General features: G+C 48.5%; 1 protein-coding gene across 1 annotated transcript in view; it reads left to right on the forward strand.

Annotated features, from left to right (window-relative positions):
• SZT2 (SZT2 subunit of KICSTOR complex) overlaps positions 1–16,939 on the forward strand; it is a 73,720-nt gene that overhangs the window by 43,926 nt on the left and 12,855 nt on the right. The window contains exons 43-65 of the mRNA XM_042782564.1: positions 2,714–2,866; positions 2,955–3,057; positions 3,151–3,256; positions 3,343–3,454; positions 4,142–4,260; positions 4,375–4,539; positions 4,860–4,944; positions 5,106–5,270; positions 5,384–5,551; positions 8,606–8,739; positions 9,185–9,351; positions 9,480–9,577; positions 9,667–9,799; positions 9,959–10,089; positions 10,219–10,319; positions 10,392–10,568; positions 10,763–11,030; positions 11,129–11,208; positions 11,309–11,434; positions 11,537–11,736; positions 13,106–13,196; positions 13,608–13,688; positions 13,772–13,846. Coding sequence (XP_042638498.1) covers positions 2,714–2,866; positions 2,955–3,057; positions 3,151–3,256; positions 3,343–3,454; positions 4,142–4,260; positions 4,375–4,539; positions 4,860–4,944; positions 5,106–5,270; positions 5,384–5,551; positions 8,606–8,739; positions 9,185–9,351; positions 9,480–9,577; positions 9,667–9,799; positions 9,959–10,089; positions 10,219–10,319; positions 10,392–10,568; positions 10,763–11,030; positions 11,129–11,208; positions 11,309–11,434; positions 11,537–11,736; positions 13,106–13,196; positions 13,608–13,688; positions 13,772–13,846 — 3,038 coding nt within the window. The remainder of the gene's footprint in view (positions 1–2,713; positions 2,867–2,954; positions 3,058–3,150; positions 3,257–3,342; positions 3,455–4,141; positions 4,261–4,374; positions 4,540–4,859; positions 4,945–5,105; positions 5,271–5,383; positions 5,552–8,605; positions 8,740–9,184; positions 9,352–9,479; positions 9,578–9,666; positions 9,800–9,958; positions 10,090–10,218; positions 10,320–10,391; positions 10,569–10,762; positions 11,031–11,128; positions 11,209–11,308; positions 11,435–11,536; positions 11,737–13,105; positions 13,197–13,607; positions 13,689–13,771; positions 13,847–16,939) is intronic.

Below are 16,939 nucleotides of genomic sequence, written 5' to 3' on the forward strand. Positions count from 1 at the left end.
ATACCTTGTGAGAAGCTGAGGGCACAGTCCTCATTACTTGGTCATCCATGCCAAGTAATACAGTGAGAAGGAGGAGGATAAGGACAGAAAAGGAGCACTGGATTGGGCTATTGCAAGTTCATTAGTGACTTTAGTAAAAGTAACTTCAGTGGAGAGATAGAAATAGAAACCAGATGAAAATGAAAAGTGAAAGGATGATAGATAGTTGGATCACAGCATAACTATTCTCTCAAATAGCTTGGCAGTGAAGAGAGACAGAAAATAGATATGGCTGTAACTAGGGGGAAATACGGGGGCGAGGAAGGAATTTTAAGATATGTAGAGATGCGAACATGTTTGTGTTCCACAGGGAAAGAGCCAATAGAGAAGGAGAGGTTGAAGAATACAGGAGAGAAGAGATCATTGAAGGGGCAGGGTATCAGTGGTATCAAAAGGGACTGGATGAACTGGTAGGGTATCAGCGGATGAACTGAGGTTTAGTAGAAAGGCTTGCCCTCTGATTGGTTGTTATGTGCCCTCGAGGCAGGCACAGGACTCCTTTGGGATTTCTCATCATGGTAGATGTCTTAATTATTTTGTGCTGCTATAACAAACAGAGCTCTGGTAGTGTAGTACCTAAGGCACTTGACTGCTAACCAGAAGACTGGCGGTTCAAACCCACCAGCCACTCGTTGGAAGGAAGGTTGGGCAATCTACTTCCGTAGTGATACTGCCTTAGAAACCCAGGGAGGGGTCGCTATGAGTCAGGTCCGACTCAAGGGCACATAACAACAACAACAACATAGCAAACAGAAACTTAATAGACTCACAGTTTAGGAGGCTAGAAGTTTTGAGTTCAGGGTACTAGCTCTAGCAGAAAACTGTCTCTCACTGTGGGCCCTGGGGTAAAGTCCTTGTCTCCTTTCAACATGTGGAGGCTGGACCTAGGACACTCAAAGCACAGAATCCTCGGGTCCAAAGGATGCATGCAGTCTGGTCATGGCTGCTCTTTCTTGGTGGTACTGAGGTCCCTCCCATCTCTGCTCGATTGTTTAATCACTTTTATATCCCAAAAAATGATTGACTCAAAATCCAACCTAATCCTGTAGACTGCGTCCTGCCTTATTAACATAATTGCCCATACTCTGGCTTCATTAACATCATTTAAAAAAAAAAAACAAACAAACCCTCTCTGCCATTGAGTCAATTCTGACTCATACTGACCCCATTATGTTTCCAAGGCTGTAAATCTTTATGGAAGCAGACTGCCTCACCTTCCTTCCGCAGAGTAGGTGTGGGTTCAAATCACTGACCTTTTGGTTAGCAGCCAAATGCCTTAAGCACTGCACCACAAGAGCTCTCTTATTAACATCATAGAGGTTAGGATTTATAATATTAACAATAATTAAGAACACAAAAGGAGCTCTGGTGGCGTAGTGCTTAAGACATTTGACAATTAACCAGAAGGCTAGTGGTTCAAACCCTTGGAAAGAAGACTGAGGAGTCTGCTTCTGTAAAGATACTGCCTCAGAAACCCAAGAGGGGTTGCTATGAGTGGAATTGACTCAACGGCAGTGAGTCTGGTTTTTGGTAAAATCACAAAATGGAGGATAATTACATAATACTGAGAATTATGGCCCGGCCAAGTTGACACATATGCCTGGGAAATGCAGTTTATCCGTAACAGTGAACAGAAACATGATAATGGCGATTGAAGTCTCAACCCATCTACTCCTTTTCTCTTACTCCTGATAATCTCTTACCCCAAACTCACAGAGGAAAAGGCACATCATGTCATTCCTTGCGGTCTTCCCTCTGGTTTAAACTTAAAATTGAACCACTTCTTATTTTTAACATTCTCTGCATGTCTGTACGAACATTTTTAACTTTTTTAGGAGAGTGCATCTCTCAGCACGTCCTGGAATGTTCTTCATATCAGAGCAGAATCCCTGCAATTAGTGGGCTTCCCAAGGTTTCAAAGGCATCTTATGCAAACTGAGGATGAGTTAGGACAGCCAAGCATTTTTACTTCAAAATGACTTCCAGCAGCCTGAGATGTGAAACCAGTCAGAACATAGACACAGCCCTTCCTCATTTATTCTCTCCATATGTTTCCCTTAAACCCTTAGCAACCAAAATCCCATCGTGGCACAGAAACTTTGCAGCCTCCCGGGTATCCTGTAGGCTGTTCACGCCTGACAGCAACTTCTCTGGAAAAACTACATTGTCACTTCTGACCTACTGGAAGGTTCCTTGCCAACTTGGGGAGGGAGAACAAGGACTGGCCTATAGCCATGGGCTTTTGTGTACCCCCACCCCACCCTTTGTTCTTTCAGAGAGCTGTCCTCCAGGCACAGAACTCAGTCTTCACCTCCTGAAGGACACAGATGGGCTAACAGTACCACGGACATGGGTTACAACAGGGTTAGGCTCTCACAGCGTTGCCTTCAAAATTATCTCACTTAGCATTTCTAACTCACCTTCTTTGCTCCTCCCCCAAGTCTCCTTGGGATAGTTTTGAAAACCTTTGTACTACAACCACAGCTTCTTAAGGCCATCCTTCTAAGTCCTGGTCCTGTCTTATTGTCCAAACAATAATCTTTGCCCTGCAGGCTAATAGACATGGATGAGGAGGCTGGAGGAGTGTGGCCCCGTGGTCTAGTGTACAGGTGAGAAGTCTGGAGGGCAAAGGGTTGTGTGTCCTGTTTTTGACACCTGCTCTCCCTTCCCCCAGATTATGCTGCTGATGAGAGCTGTGCACCCCGAGGGTACCTGGCAGCTACAATGCAGTTTGTTCCTGGACATTTCTCCTGTGATGTTGTGTGGGGAACTGTGATCCGAGTTCATTCACGCCTCAAGATGGGGCCAAGCATGGGGGTTTCTCGGGGTATGCGGTTGGCATGAGGAAAGGGTAGGGGGAGTGGGGGTGAGGGGAATCAGAAGAAGAATTTCCTGAGCCCATGGTATCCCCGCAGCCATCCAGGCCCTGCGCTCTGTGCTCAATGCCTTCTCCGTGGTGAACCGGAAGAATATGTTTGTCTATCAGGAGCGAGCAACACAGGCTGTATACTATCTTCGGTATGTGGATCCTGGGAGGGTGGGGTAGGTAAAGCACGAGTCAAGGATGGCTTGGGAGGAAGCATGTACAAAGACCTTGTTGCTTCTTCTCAGGCTCCTGGAGACATCCTGTAGCGACCGCCCATGGGAAGGGGATGCCGGGCCCCGCTCTCTCGCTCTGTCAAGGAGCCAAGAGCCCATCTGCCCTGAGGAGGCCTCGGCATGTATCACTCCATTCCCTTATGGTCCCATGCTCCCCTCATACTTTATTCCCTAGAGCGGGTCCTGACCATATTTTCCCTGTAGGGTCCTCGTTCTCCCCTGGACATGGCTTCCAGCCGCAGTTCAGATGCTGCTCGTCCTGTGGGCCAAGTGGACAGACACATCCAGCTGTTGGTGCATGGTGTAGGGCAGGCAGGTGAGGACTGTGAGAAGGAAGGTATCAGGGGGTAACCAGGTAAGGTTCCAAAAATCCTCTGGCAGCTTCTCTTAAGAGCTTTCTTACCACTCTGCCTTGGGCCCCATTCTCCAGTTCATGCAGTGCTTTGGGTTCTTCTCAAGTGGGAGCTGGGTGGGAAAGGACAGCCTCCTGTGATGTTTAGAGATAGCACATGTAGCTGATTGAAATGTTCCTTGGAGAAGAGGGGCCATTGAGATTGGCACCTGGGTATCTAGCCTGGGTGACTGCACGCCTAGATGGTGGTCCCACTCACCGGGTGCCAGGAGTAGGCTTAGGATGAAGATGCTAGGTTCAGTTTTGGAAATGTTAAGCCTATGGTATCCCATAGGTAGTTGGGTTTTTCAGTTAATGTTTATGTCTTACTTAATGTGTCGTAGGCCTTGGGCTAAGACTATTACATAATTTCTCTTTTAAGCCTTACCACAGGCCTATGGGGTAGATGCTATTTTGTTCTCATTTTCTGGACAGCACACAGTGAGTAGGTTGGCTGAACTAGAACCTAGTGCTGACTGCCTCAAGAGCCAGCATTCCTACTGCTGCCTCCAGTGTATGGGGGAGTGCTTGAGGCTGGGGTTTAAGGGCTGGTGCAGGTGGTAGCTAGATCGTTTGCCAGTGTCTCCACCCTCCCTCCGTGGCTGTGCCAAGGTCCTGAGATTACAGATGAACTAGTGCGGGTTCTGCGTCGGCGCCTGGATGAGGCCACACTGGACGTCATAACAGTCATGCTCGTTCGGAACTGCAAGCTGACACCAGCTGATGTGGAGGTAAGCTCCCTCCCAGACCCCAACATCCCTCCAGGGCTCAGCCATAGGTACTAGGGACGGTCTAGGCTGGAAGCTCAGCTTTCAACTCTGGCTGCCCCTTCTCATTCTCTGCAGTTCATCCAGCCCCCCGGAAGCCTCCCCTCTGAGGTGCTGCACCTGGCCCTGCCTCCCTCCTGCAGGCCCTGGCTTCCTGCTCTGGCTTGGTACCTACGGCAGAACTTGCTCATCTTCCTGCACTCTCCCAAGTACACAGACAGCAACAGCCAGAACCACTTCCAGGTGAGATTTGACTCATCTCCACACCCATGTGCACTCATGCCTACCTCCCATCTCTCACACATCCCCTTCCTGTGTGACTTATGTTTCCTACAGATACCGTCACATGTACCTTTGCCCAAGGACTTGTATACACCCATGCCTCTCACACTTAATGTCTTCCTATGCTGCCATATTACCTGTACCCCATTCCCCACTGTGGACACACACATTTTAAAAGGCTACCCTATCCCTTGATTTTGTTTTGTTTTGTTTTGTTTTTTAGGGGGGTTGTTCGTGTTCATTTGCCTGACCTTAGTATTCTGTGGTTGTTCTCTTCTTAGCATCCGCTCCCACTGCAGGGTGGCCTCTCCGACTTGGACATCTACTTATATAACAAACCTGGTGGACAGGGCACTGGGGGCAAAGGTAAAGAGCAGGGCCCAAGCCTTTGACACTACCAGGTGTGGGCAAGTCTTTTCATTTTATGTGACTGAGAGAGCTCTACCAGGCTTACAGCTGAGGGGGCTCTGTGGACAGAGGGTCTGAAGTCCTGAGGCTGAGCCTTCCTGTGGAATTTTTCTACCCAGGAGTTGCCTGCATCACTCTAGCCTTTGTAGATGAGGAAGGCACACCCATCTCACTGACATCATGGCCCCCCACTTCTCCTGGGCCCCAAGACCCACTACAAGAAGAGGAATTTGAGCAACTGACCCAGGTCACGCGCTCCCCAGTCATGCCACACAGTTCTTCAGGTGGGACAGCTTGGGTCAGAGGGTAAGGTGTTCAGTTAATGCTGTGAGAGGTAGAGTGGTGAGTAGGGTGGGATCTAGGGGCACCCTCGAGTGACCCCCGTTCTTTTCTCCAGCTCAGAATGGGGCCCCTCGGCTTCGGTTGGATGTGTGGGAAAAGGGGAACATCAGTATTGTGCAGCTGGAGGAAAAGCTGCGAGGAGCAGCTCGCCAGGCCCTGGCTGATGCCATCATGGAGATGCGGCTGCTGCCAGCTTCACTGTGTACAGAGGATGCCCCACCAGGTAGGCAGGGCAGAGAGGGGTCGCCAGGACGAAATCCAGGCAAGAGAGTACAGCAGGTGAAGGTGCGAAGGTAGAGTTCAGGGAAAGCTTCGAAAGGAGGAATCCTTGAGTCAAGGCCTATAAGAGAATAAACAGCAACCGATTCATGTGGGGAAAGAGCCTTCCAGACAGTGGCGTTGGGAGTAGGCAATGGCCCACTATGGCTAATGTGTAAGGTGAGGCAGACCAGCAAACTGAAGCTGGAGAGGCCGTGGGGGCCAGGTGTCAGGCTTGCCCGGTAAGTCACACTAGGGTCCTTGGACCTTGTAAGAGCAGGGCAGTTTCTAAAAGGTGTTTATAGGATAGGGATATGTTCAGATATGTGATTGAAAGATGACTCCAGCTCCTAGAGGAGAGAGGGGAGAGGTTAGAGGGAAGAAGCCTTGTAAGCAATCTGTTAACATTAGTGCAAGTGACAAATTACAAGTCTTAAACTAGGGCAGAGGCAGTGGGAATGCAGGAGGGAGGGGTAAACTTGAGAGCACCTTTGAGGGTAGAATTGATAGGATTTAGCCCATTATTGGATATGGGAAGAAGAAGGAGTAAAGGGTAATTCCTGTGTGAGAATGATACTTTTCGTAATCTGGCCTCAAGGGGCCTCCAGGTGGGAGTTTATCTGAAATATACTCACAGCAGGGTAAATTTCTGCTATTCCCTCTATACTTTCCCCTCTCACTGAAACACCCTCACTGAATTCCTGACTCTGGGTTCTGGACCTACTTCACTACATTTTTGTTCATCAAATACATACAATTATCAAGCACCATGTATGTCTGTCAGGCACTGGAGTCCTAGAGATGAATATGTCTCAGTCTTGATCTTGAGGAATTCACAGTCCATCAGATATTGCAGGCCAGGGTGACCAGAAGCCCCTTTAGGGTTCTGGGAACATAAGGAAGAAGCTTCTCTTTTGTGGACTGGCTCTTGCCAGAATTGAGAGGTAGAAAGTGAGGCCCAGGATCAGAGTCTGCTTTCTGCTTCCTCCTGCTTGCTTCTGGCACAGCCAGCCCCCTGCTCCTGCTGACTTCTTCCTCTCCCACTGAGGATCTTCAGTGACACACCAGTTTTCTCTCTCAGTCTCTTGGGCTGTTGAAGCCCCTTCCTTTCTGACTCAGATCTCACTTCCATTGACCTCTACCTATAAAAGGCCTCATCTGAAATAAATATTCACAGCTGTCAATTACCTTCACCGTGCTTCATCACTGGCAGAAATACATACATGAAGTTGGTCACCCACTTGTTACTGTTAGGTGCCATTGAGTTGGCTCCAGTTCATAGCAACCCTGTGTACACCAGAGCAGAGCACTGTGCCATCCTCACAATCCTTCCTGTGCTTGAGCCCATCATTGCAGCCACTGTGTCCATGTCATTGAGAGTCTTCTTCCCCTTTTTCTCTGACCCTCCACTTTACCAAGCATGATATCTTTCTCTAGCGACTGGTGCTTTCTGACAACATAACCAAAGTAGGTAAGATGAAGTCTGGCCATTCCTAACTCCTAAGGAACATTCTGGCTGCGGACACATTTTTTCATTCTTCTGGAAGTCCATGGTATTTTCAGTATTCTTTGCCAACACAATTCAAAGGTATCAACTCTCTTCGCTCTTCTTTATTCATTGTCCACCTTTTTACATGTATATGAGACAATTGGGAGCTCTGGTAGCATAGTGCCTAAGGTGCTTGACTGCTAACCAGAAGGCTGGCGGTTCAAACCCACTAGCCACTCCTCGGAAGCAAGATGGGGCAATCTACTTCCATAGTGATACTGCCTCGGAAACCCAAGGAGGGGTCGCTATGAGTTGGGTCCGACTCGAGGGCACATAACAACAACAACAACATGAGACAATTGAAAACACCATGGGTTGGGTTAGTCTTAAAAGTGACATCTTTGTTCTGTACTTAACCTTCCAAAGAGGTCTTTTGCAGCAAATCTGCCAAATGCAATGCATCATCTGATTTCTTGATGCTGCTTCCATGGGCATTGATTGTGAATCCAAGTAAAATGAAATTTCTGGCAATTTCAGTTTCTTTTCCATTTATCATGATGCTGCTTATTGGTCCAGTTGTGAGGATTTTGGTTTTCTTCATGTTGAGGTATAATCCACATGGAAAGCTATAATCGTTGATCTTCATCAATAAGTGCTTCAAGTCATTTTCACTTTTCAGTAAGCAAGGTTGTGTCATATGTATAACACAGATCGTTAGTCTTCTAATCCTAGCCGCGTTCTTCTTATAGTCCAGCATCTCAGATTATTTGCTGAGCATACAGATTGAATAAGCATGGTAAAAGTGTACAACCCTGACACACACCCTTCCTAATTTTAAACCATGCAGTATCCCCTTGTTCTGTTTGAATGACAGTCTGTTGTATGTACCAGTTCCTCATGAGCACAATTAAGTATTCTGGAATTCCTATTCTTTGCAACTTTATCCATAATTTGTTATGATCTACACAGTCAAATACCTTTGCATAGTGAATAAAATACAGGTAAACATCTTTCTGGTATTTTTTGCTTTCAGCTAAGATCTACCTGACATCAGCAGTAATATCTCTCATTCCATGTCCTCTTCTGAATCCAGCTTGAATTTCTGGAAGTTCCCTGTCAGTATACTGCTGCAGTCATTTTTGAATCATGTTCAACAAAATTTGACTTGCTTGTGATATTAATGATACTGTTTGATAACTTCCATATTCTGATGGATCACCTTTCTTTGGAATGGGCACAAATATGGATCTCTTAAGTGTCTCCAGCACTATATCCTTTTGGTGAAACATTTCAGCGGGTATTCTGTCAATTCCTGGAGCCTTGTTTTTCATTAGTTCCTTCAGTGTAGCTTGGAATTCAAATCAAGAATTCACATCACACAAACATGCACACAAAGCCACACTGTATCAGTTGCATGTACTGTCATTCGCTGATAAGAGTAAGTGGCAAGTAACTCATATCAGTCTTGGAGCTAGGTTATCTGGAATGGGATTGATAATGACCTGACTTTGTAATACCTGGTGTCCACAGGAAGTCTCAGGAGTGGATCGTTGGAAACCAGGAGTCCTGCAAGCCGAACTAGCACCTTTCCCCCTGCCCCTGTCCCTGGGGAGCCCGTGACTCCACCCAGCAAAGCTGGCCGACGAAGCTTCTGGGATATGCTGGTAATGGGAGAAGTGGTGAAGTTGGGATCTATTTTCTTATCTGCCTTCTAGATCCCCTTTATACTCCCTGCTTCCCTGCACCCCCATTCCCTCCAAGCCTTGCCACAGATCTCCTTATATAGAAAACTATGCTGTCCCTTAAATGGGAGCTTGCAGAACATGGCAAGTACTCTCTGATGGAGAGAGTATCTCAGCTTACTAAATCCATTCACTTCCATTTTTCTTGTCAGAGCCTGCAATTTAAGTAGAGCTTTGCCCAATGAAGAAGATGAGGCTTAGGAAAGTTAAATAGAGTGCCCAGGGCTGTTCCATCAGCCTTCAGGGGAGCTAGGACCAAAGCCCAGGCCTCCAGACCTCCAGGCTTTTGTCACTGTCCATGAGGTCTCCATCTTCCACCCCTTTCTGCTTCTCAGTAACCTCTTCTCATTCACTGCATTGCTCCCAGAGTAAAACAGAATATGGGGATTTGGGTTCTCCCAAAACAACTGACGACATTGTCTTGGATCGGCCAGAAGACACTCGGGGCCGGAGACGTCACAAAACTGAGAGTGTTCGCACTCCCGGTGGAATTGAGCGGGCACCAGGCCCGGATTCTGGAACCCAGAGACAAAGGTGTGTGTGTTGCCCTCTTGGGTCATGGGAACATATGGATGGGAAATCTCAGATGAGTGGTGGTGGTTTTTATATACATCATGCCATATGTGGATGCGAGGTTACCTTAACTCCTGCTATGTCTTCAGGCGCCGGATAACACAGCTAGAAGAGGGTGAAGTGGGGACCCTGCATCCTGTGTTCGCTCATGTCAGTCAGCGCTGGATGGAGTTTATGGTTCAGATTGGTGAGACCCCCACCCCCTCTCCCAGCCCCCAACCCCTGTCCCGGCCTCCATTCTGAAACCCCATAATGACACATCTGCCTGCCTTGCAGGTTGTGCCTCAGTGTCCAGATGCTCTACCCACATGGTATCCCGGTTCCTCCTTCCATCCATCTTGTCTGAGTTTACCACTCTGGTCACCTCAATGGCTGGAGACACCAGTGTCCGAGTCTTTGAACAGCATGTGTAAGTTTGGGATTACATGGGGTTGAAAGGGACTTCCAGGAAGCCAGACACATGGAGGCTAAGCTAGGAGAGGTGGGAGTGGGGGCCAAGGAGGTGAAGGCTTGGCCAGGGGATGGGGCGATGGATTGTCTGCTTCTACATGCCCCTCCCTCCTGGTAGGGGTTCAGAATCAGAGATCTTCAGTCCTTGTTCACCTGGGCAACTGGGCCCAGCTCCCCATCCAGCAGCTGAGCGGCATCTACTGCTTCTGGGAAGGAACTTTTTGCAGTGGAGGAGACCAACCCAGCAAGGTGAGGACATGATCTAGTGGAGGGTAGCTTCAGAGTGACTGGTGGGGTGGTCTCTGACCCTGCACAGGGTGGGTGAGATCTAGGAGGGTCTGTCTCCAGCCTCCCTTTTCCCCCTTCTCCACCTTGCAGCTGCAAAAGCTCTACAGCGCTTTGAGCCAGGAGGTGACGGGAGCACAGGGCGGAATGCTCCCCGGCAGAGGTTCTTGCTATTGGAAGTCATGGACAAGAAGGTACAAGTGGGGTCAGGGGGTGGCGGGGAGAAGGGGTTCTGTGATCTCACTGACCCTGACCCCGATCCCCAGCTCCAGCTGCTGACCTACAACTGGGCTCCAGACCTGGGGGCAGCATTGGGCCGAGCGCTGATTCGCCTTGTGCAGTGGCAGAATGCACGGGCCCATCTCATCTTCTGCCTGCTCAGCCAGAAGCTTGGACTCTTTCACCATTACGGCCAATTGGACTTCCCAGTACAAGATGAAAAGGTGCCTGCTGCTCTGGCTTCCTCTAGTTCTGGCTATCAAGGAGTCAGTTAAAGAAAGTACCTGGTTGGAAGCGGGAAAAGGGACAGACTGAGGACAGAGTAGTAGAGAGGGAATCTGAGAGAGGAAGCTATGGGGTGAGGGGGTCCTAGGGCAAGGCTATGGGGAAACCCATCGTGAGGCTCCATCTCCCTCAGGAGCCAAATCCGTTCCTACTGCCAACCATGGAAGCAGAGACCCTTATCCGGAGTGCAAGTCCTCCACTGAGCCGTGAGCAGGGCCGGCTGAGTGGGTCCTCCCGTGGTGGGGGCCCTCTTCCCTTGGACACATTTCCCTTCGATGAGGCCTTGAGGGATATCACGGCTGCCCGCCCTAGCTTGACACTCAGCCCTGTGCCCAGACTCCCTGATCCTGTCACCTACCATGGGCAGCAGTTCCTGGATATCAAGATGACAGAGCGTAGAGGTAAGACACAGGGTTGGGCAGGGAGAGGGGAAATCTGAAGTCTAGGTGGAAAAGGGATGGCAGCTACTGGTGCTAATACTAATACCTCCAATCCCCAGAGCTGGAGCGCCAGATGAAGATGGAGAACTTGTTTGTAACCTGGCAGCAGCGTTCTGCTCCAGCCAGCATGCCCATCAGTGTGAGTGATCGCAAGACGTGACCCAGTCTAGTATCCTACATGAGGATCCTGTGACCCTTCCTTGGCCACTGCTGTAATGCTCCCTGTCCCATATCCCCAGGCAGGGGAGCTGGAGACGCTGAAGCATTCGTCCCGCCTGGTGCATTACTGTGCAACAGCCCTGCTCTTTGACCCAGCTGCCTGGCTGCATGGGCCCCCAGAGACTTCTGGGCCTTCTGAGGGGCAGGTGAGCCCCAAGACTCCACAGAGTTCTCCCATGAGATCTCCCTTTACCCCAACTTGGATGGTTGGCAGTGAGTAGAGCCTAACTTAATCTCCACTCCCACAGCGGCGCCATCGCCCTGAGTCAGGATCTGGGAGCCGAGAGGCACCCCCAAGCTGCGAATCTTCTGATGTGCCTCTGCCAGGAGCCCGTGAGGAGCCGTGGCTGAAGGAGCTGAGCTTGTCTTTCCTACAACAATATGTGCAGTATCTGCAGAGCATAGGCTTTGTGCTGGTCCCACTGCGGCCTCCCTCGCCTGCCCGCAGGTGAGATGGCCCCACCTTTCCTGGTTTTTCCTCACTGCAGGTGATGCCCCCACAGGCCCATCCTCTGTTCATACAGGTCCTTTTAACAACTTGGGCCTTATTCATCTCACCAGACTAGCACACATACGTGAGGCTCTTATACACTTCCATGTGGCCCTCCCACATGGCCTACACAGCTCATAACAACATCTGTGGTGCTCACACCCACATACGTGCATAGCATTGTGTACATTCTCACAAAGCTCACGTCCACTTACAGCTTATATGTTAACATGCTTTATATCACCACACACATAAATCTCTTATATGCTTTAAGCTTTTGGACCTGGACCTTAATGATTTCTGCCGTGATCATCCCACTGACCTTCCTGAGATCGTGTGTGGCTCTTGGCCTGAGAAAGCTCTTTTCTCACCAAAGTCAGCTAGCTTTCTCACCAAGGACCAGTCCTCACATCACTGTCTCCTGGCCTCTTGGTCATAGCCACTCACAGTCAGTTCTCAGTTGTTGTAGGAGCTTCCCCGAAAGACATTAATTTACATACTTTCCATCCAGTTATGTTCTCCTTAAAAATTTTAATTCCTTTTTAAAACAAAGGACACTTGGTTAAAAAATGTTTCTAAAGACAAATTTAAAGATACATTTTCAGCCTTCCTTTCTCACTAAGCTTTTAACTATCACCAGTCATTAGTTAAGTCTGAAATTAATTTTCTACCAGGAGTAAGTGGGACATCTCTTCTTTCCAGGGCCTTTAAACTCCAGGAAGACAGGTCTGGTGTTTATAGCTCATCAGTGTAATGAATGGGCCTCACTGGCCTTCATGTTTTGTCCTTTTTCACAGAATCTTCCCTGCTTCTCTTCTCCCCTTGCCTGTGAAATGCCGAAACTGTCATTCTCCAATCAAAAGGGAACCATTTTTCCCTCTCACAGGAAGATGCCTACCTAGGCCATCAAGCATCTCCTTGAATTTTCATAAATAATTTTAGAAATACTTCAGATCTCTAGCCCACGCCTGAATGCAAATCTCTCTTATCACTGTGGACATCTACCTATATTCACAGCAGCCTCTCCTCCCTATCCTCATGCCCTCACTAGTAACAAAGAGGATTGGTCTCCACCTCCTCACCAAGCACTGCTCTCATTTCCTTTTAGAGCAAGAACTACTGTGGAGAGAGCCCTGCCCCACAGTCTAACCTAGACTCCAGTCTAAGCTTGATACTTATTCACTATGGGACTCCAAGCAAGTCGTTCCCCTCTCTGGGCCTATTTCCTCTCCTGCAAAATGATTCCATGTAAATGGATTCTGGGTCTGATAGTCAGATCCTTCACCCCACTAACCTGTCTCATCTTGTTCTCCTTACTCTTCTTTAGTACCAGCCGACTGCGGGCCATGGCTATCCTTGGGACAGAAAGCCGAGGCTCCTTCTCCTGCCCTAAAGCCAAGACGGATGGGAGTCCCAAGGTAACTCCTTGTCATATCACCTTCCCCCATAGTGAAATCTGTGATGCCACTGACCCTGAATTCTTTTCCCAAGGCCTAAGGTCAGAGAGAACCTCTGGTAGCACAGGGCCTAATGCATCTGACTGCTAACCAGAAAGTTGGTGGTACAAACCCACCAGCTTTTCCATGGAAGCAATACTGAGCAATCTGCTTCCATAAAGATTTACCACCTTGGAAACCCAATGGGGGTCGCTGTGAGTCAGAATCAACTCGAAGGCAGTGGTAGAAGGCCAATGACACCGAGTGATGCCGTGAGGTTACTGATCCCAGAATGGCACCATTAAAGTCAGTGGCTCAAGGGGCCCCTGCCCTGCTGGCTAGGGAGCCCTTACCCCTGAGCTCCAGTGCCCCAGTTATTTTTCCTTTCTCCAGAACACTGGGTCTGCGGTCACCACATACCACCTGCAGCGGGCACTGCCTGGGGGCATCATCCTCATGGAATTGGCTTTCCAGGTGAGCAGGAGGGAGCACTGAGTGGGGAGAGCCAGACCTGCCTGTCTCTTACCCTCCTGATCACATTTTCACCCTGTCTCCAGGGCTGTTACTTCTGTGTCAAACAGTTTGCTCTGGAATGTTCCCGAATCCCCATGGGACAGGCTGTCAACTCTCAGGTATGTGGTGGAGAGGCTGTAGTGGGTACAGAAGATAAGAATATGGGATTTAGATGAGGCTTAGGCACAATGTGGCCCCATGGCCCACCTGACTGGATAGGAGGAGTAATGCAATGGGCAGATTGGTCTAGTGGTTGATCTGGTACTGTGCGCTGACTACGTCAGTAGTTGTTTTGGTGCTCAGACTAGACAACCATGACTCCGACCCCATGGGTCATCCATAGCACTAGGGGCACAGGAAAGTCCAGTATAGTGGCTAGTCTACCCTGTGGTCATTCTGGCAGTAACAGTAGCTTGATGCTGTGGTTGGTCCGTAACCACAGGTAGCCTGACAGTGAGAGGTTTGAGTATAGTGGGTGATCAGGCACATAGATAGGTTGGTGCTGGAGACCATGCTGTTCTAATCTAGAGCTTAAGGAAGCTTGGCATTTTCAGTATAGTCACTGACTTAGAACGAGGACCAGAGTGCCCATCCACACAGGGTATCCCTGGCTTAGTAGTCATTATGTCCAGGTCAGTCTTCCTCAAGGGCAGGATGTCTGTACCCCATGAGGGTCAAGGATTTAGGAGTGCTCAGAATCAGAGGATCTAGTGAGGTCAGCGATCTGAAGTCCTTTGTACTTGAGTTAGTTTTGCTCCTTCAGGTTGCCAGGAATGTTGTGCTAAGACCTGTGCCGCCTTTGTGCCTCACATTTTGTTTCTGAGATCAGGATCTGACTGGGTCCAATCTGCCCTCCCCCCATACAGACAATACAGACCCCTTTTCGTTGGGTAGAGCTTTCACATCTGGACAGTTCCTATCTAGCCCATGGATGGCTGCCTTTGGCTTAGGTGTGTGGCTGCTGGGTCCAGTCATCACAAGACGTGACCCAAAGCTTATGTGCAAGTGCCTGCCTAGGCCACAGTGTTCATAAGGAACTATGGACGGGCTGGTAACCTTTCACGTTTTCCTGGAGTATTAGAAGGAAGGACCACCCTCCATTACTCTTCTTAGCCTCCCAAAGTCATTCTGGCTTCTGTGCCCCCAGTCTCCACCCAGCTTGGTTCTTTCTGCTCCTACTTACCTACTGTCTAATCTTATTTAGATTTCTAACTTACTTTTTTTCTTTTTCTAACTTGTTTATTACTGCTATTGTTTGTAAAGAAAATATATACTAAGCAAAGAGGAAAGCTTTACTCTCACTGTACAGATAAGGAAAGTGATGTTCATTCCAAAACTCCAAACCAAACTCTGCCATCAAGTCGATCCTGACTCACAGCAATCCCCATTGGATTTCCTAGGAGGAAGCTCTGGTGGTGTAGTGCCTAAGGCATTTGACTGCTAACCAGAAGGCTGGCAGTTCAAACCCACCAGCCACTCTGCGGAAGGCAGACTGGCAACCTACTTCCATAGAGATAACCGCCTCAGAAACCCAAGGAGGGGTCACTATGAATCAGAACCGACTCAATGGCAGTGAGTTTGGTTTTTGGTTTTGGAAATCTTTACAGAAGTAGATTGCCCTATCTTCCTTCTGTGCAGCATATAGTGAGTTTGAACTGCCAACCTTCTGGTTAGCAGTCAAATGCTTTAGGCACTATGCCACCAGAGCTCCTTTGTGAGGTTCACAGAGGTTAAGTCATTTGTTCCAGAGCATACAGCTAATCATTGGCAGTACTGGGGTTGAAATCTAGGTCCTTTGTGATTCTGAAACTGATCCTTGTTTCTTTCAGTTTATCACGCTCTCTCTAACTTTATGAAGACCTTGACATTATCTCATGGTAGATGAGGAAACTGAAACACAGAAAGGTTGTGACTTAACCAAGATGACACAGCTAGTCTGCCTCCTAGGCTATAGCTTCTCCTACAGTCATTTATTTCCCTTACTATTAACTCCCCAGTGCTCCCAAGGGAGTGGCCAGGTAGACACTGCCCTTCTACCACTATGGATCCAGGTAGTAACTAACATTCAGTAATGATTTCCATCTCTCTCTCTCTTTTTTTTTTTATTGTGACTTGGGGAAAATTTACAAAGCAAATTCATTTTCCGTACAGCAGTTCGCATACACTTTGTCTCATGACATTGACTACAATTTACCACAATGCAACAGCTCCCTCCCACTTCCTCCCCATAGTTAACCTCTTCCCTGCCTCTGTCTCTCCATGCACTCCTGCCCCCTGAGCTGTCTCCTTGTGCATAAGCAGCCCTTTTTTTTCCCATGATCTCTTCAAGGAGTGTATCTACCTCAGATAAATGTTCAACTCCTATGCCTGTCTTCTGTTTGGCTGGAAGCCACAGGTGTGGGTTCAATTCCAGACCTGAAGGGCAGCTAGGGGCCATACTCTCAGTGGTTCCAATAGGCTTTATCAGACCAGCAAACATGGTCCCCTCTCCCCCACCCACCCTTTTTTTTACCAAATGATTTTGAGTTTTGTTCCACATTGATCTCCCTCTCTATCCAGGATCTCCTACATAGATCCCCCTCCAAGTGGTTGGCAATGGTAGCCGGGCACCATCTAGTTCTGGTCTGATAGTCGTATAGGCTGTGGATCACATGGTGTACCAGTCACTAGGACTAATTCTTTCCATGTGTCTATGGTTTTCTTCATTCTTCTTTGCTCTGGATGAGGAGAGACCCATTGTTGCATCTAGATGGCTGCTTGCAAGCTTTTAAGATCCCAGTCGCTGCTTGCCACAGTAGGAGGTGGAACAGTGTTTTATGTAGTATGTTATGGCAGTTGAGCTTCATGGCCCATGACAATGGTCCTGAGCCCACAAGTTCAACTACTTGGTCCCTCTGGGTAGCTGGCTGTGACCAAGAAATGACTACAGCCTTGTCCCTTGTCAACTCTACTATACACCTGGGAATTCAGATCATACAAATAAATATACTTACAGGACCATTGTCTGCCAACCTTATACATGGTGTTGAGTACACTCCCTGCTTCATAGACATATCTAATAGTTCAGCCTGTCTACCCATCTATCCACCCATATACCCATGTTTGCCTTCACTGACAGCGCAGTACTGTATGTGCAAAAGGGTTCATCTTTGTTGTCTGTACCTCCCATGTACCTCTCTAGGTCTTCCTCTTCCTCAGTGCCACCATGTTGA

The sequence above is a fragment of the Orycteropus afer genome, unplaced genomic scaffold (assembly GCF_000298275.1).
Source record: "Orycteropus afer afer isolate SDZICR_OR568_19922 unplaced genomic scaffold, OryAfe1.0 scaffold00370, whole genome shotgun sequence".
NCBI lineage: Eukaryota > Metazoa > Chordata > Mammalia > Tubulidentata > Orycteropodidae > Orycteropus > Orycteropus afer.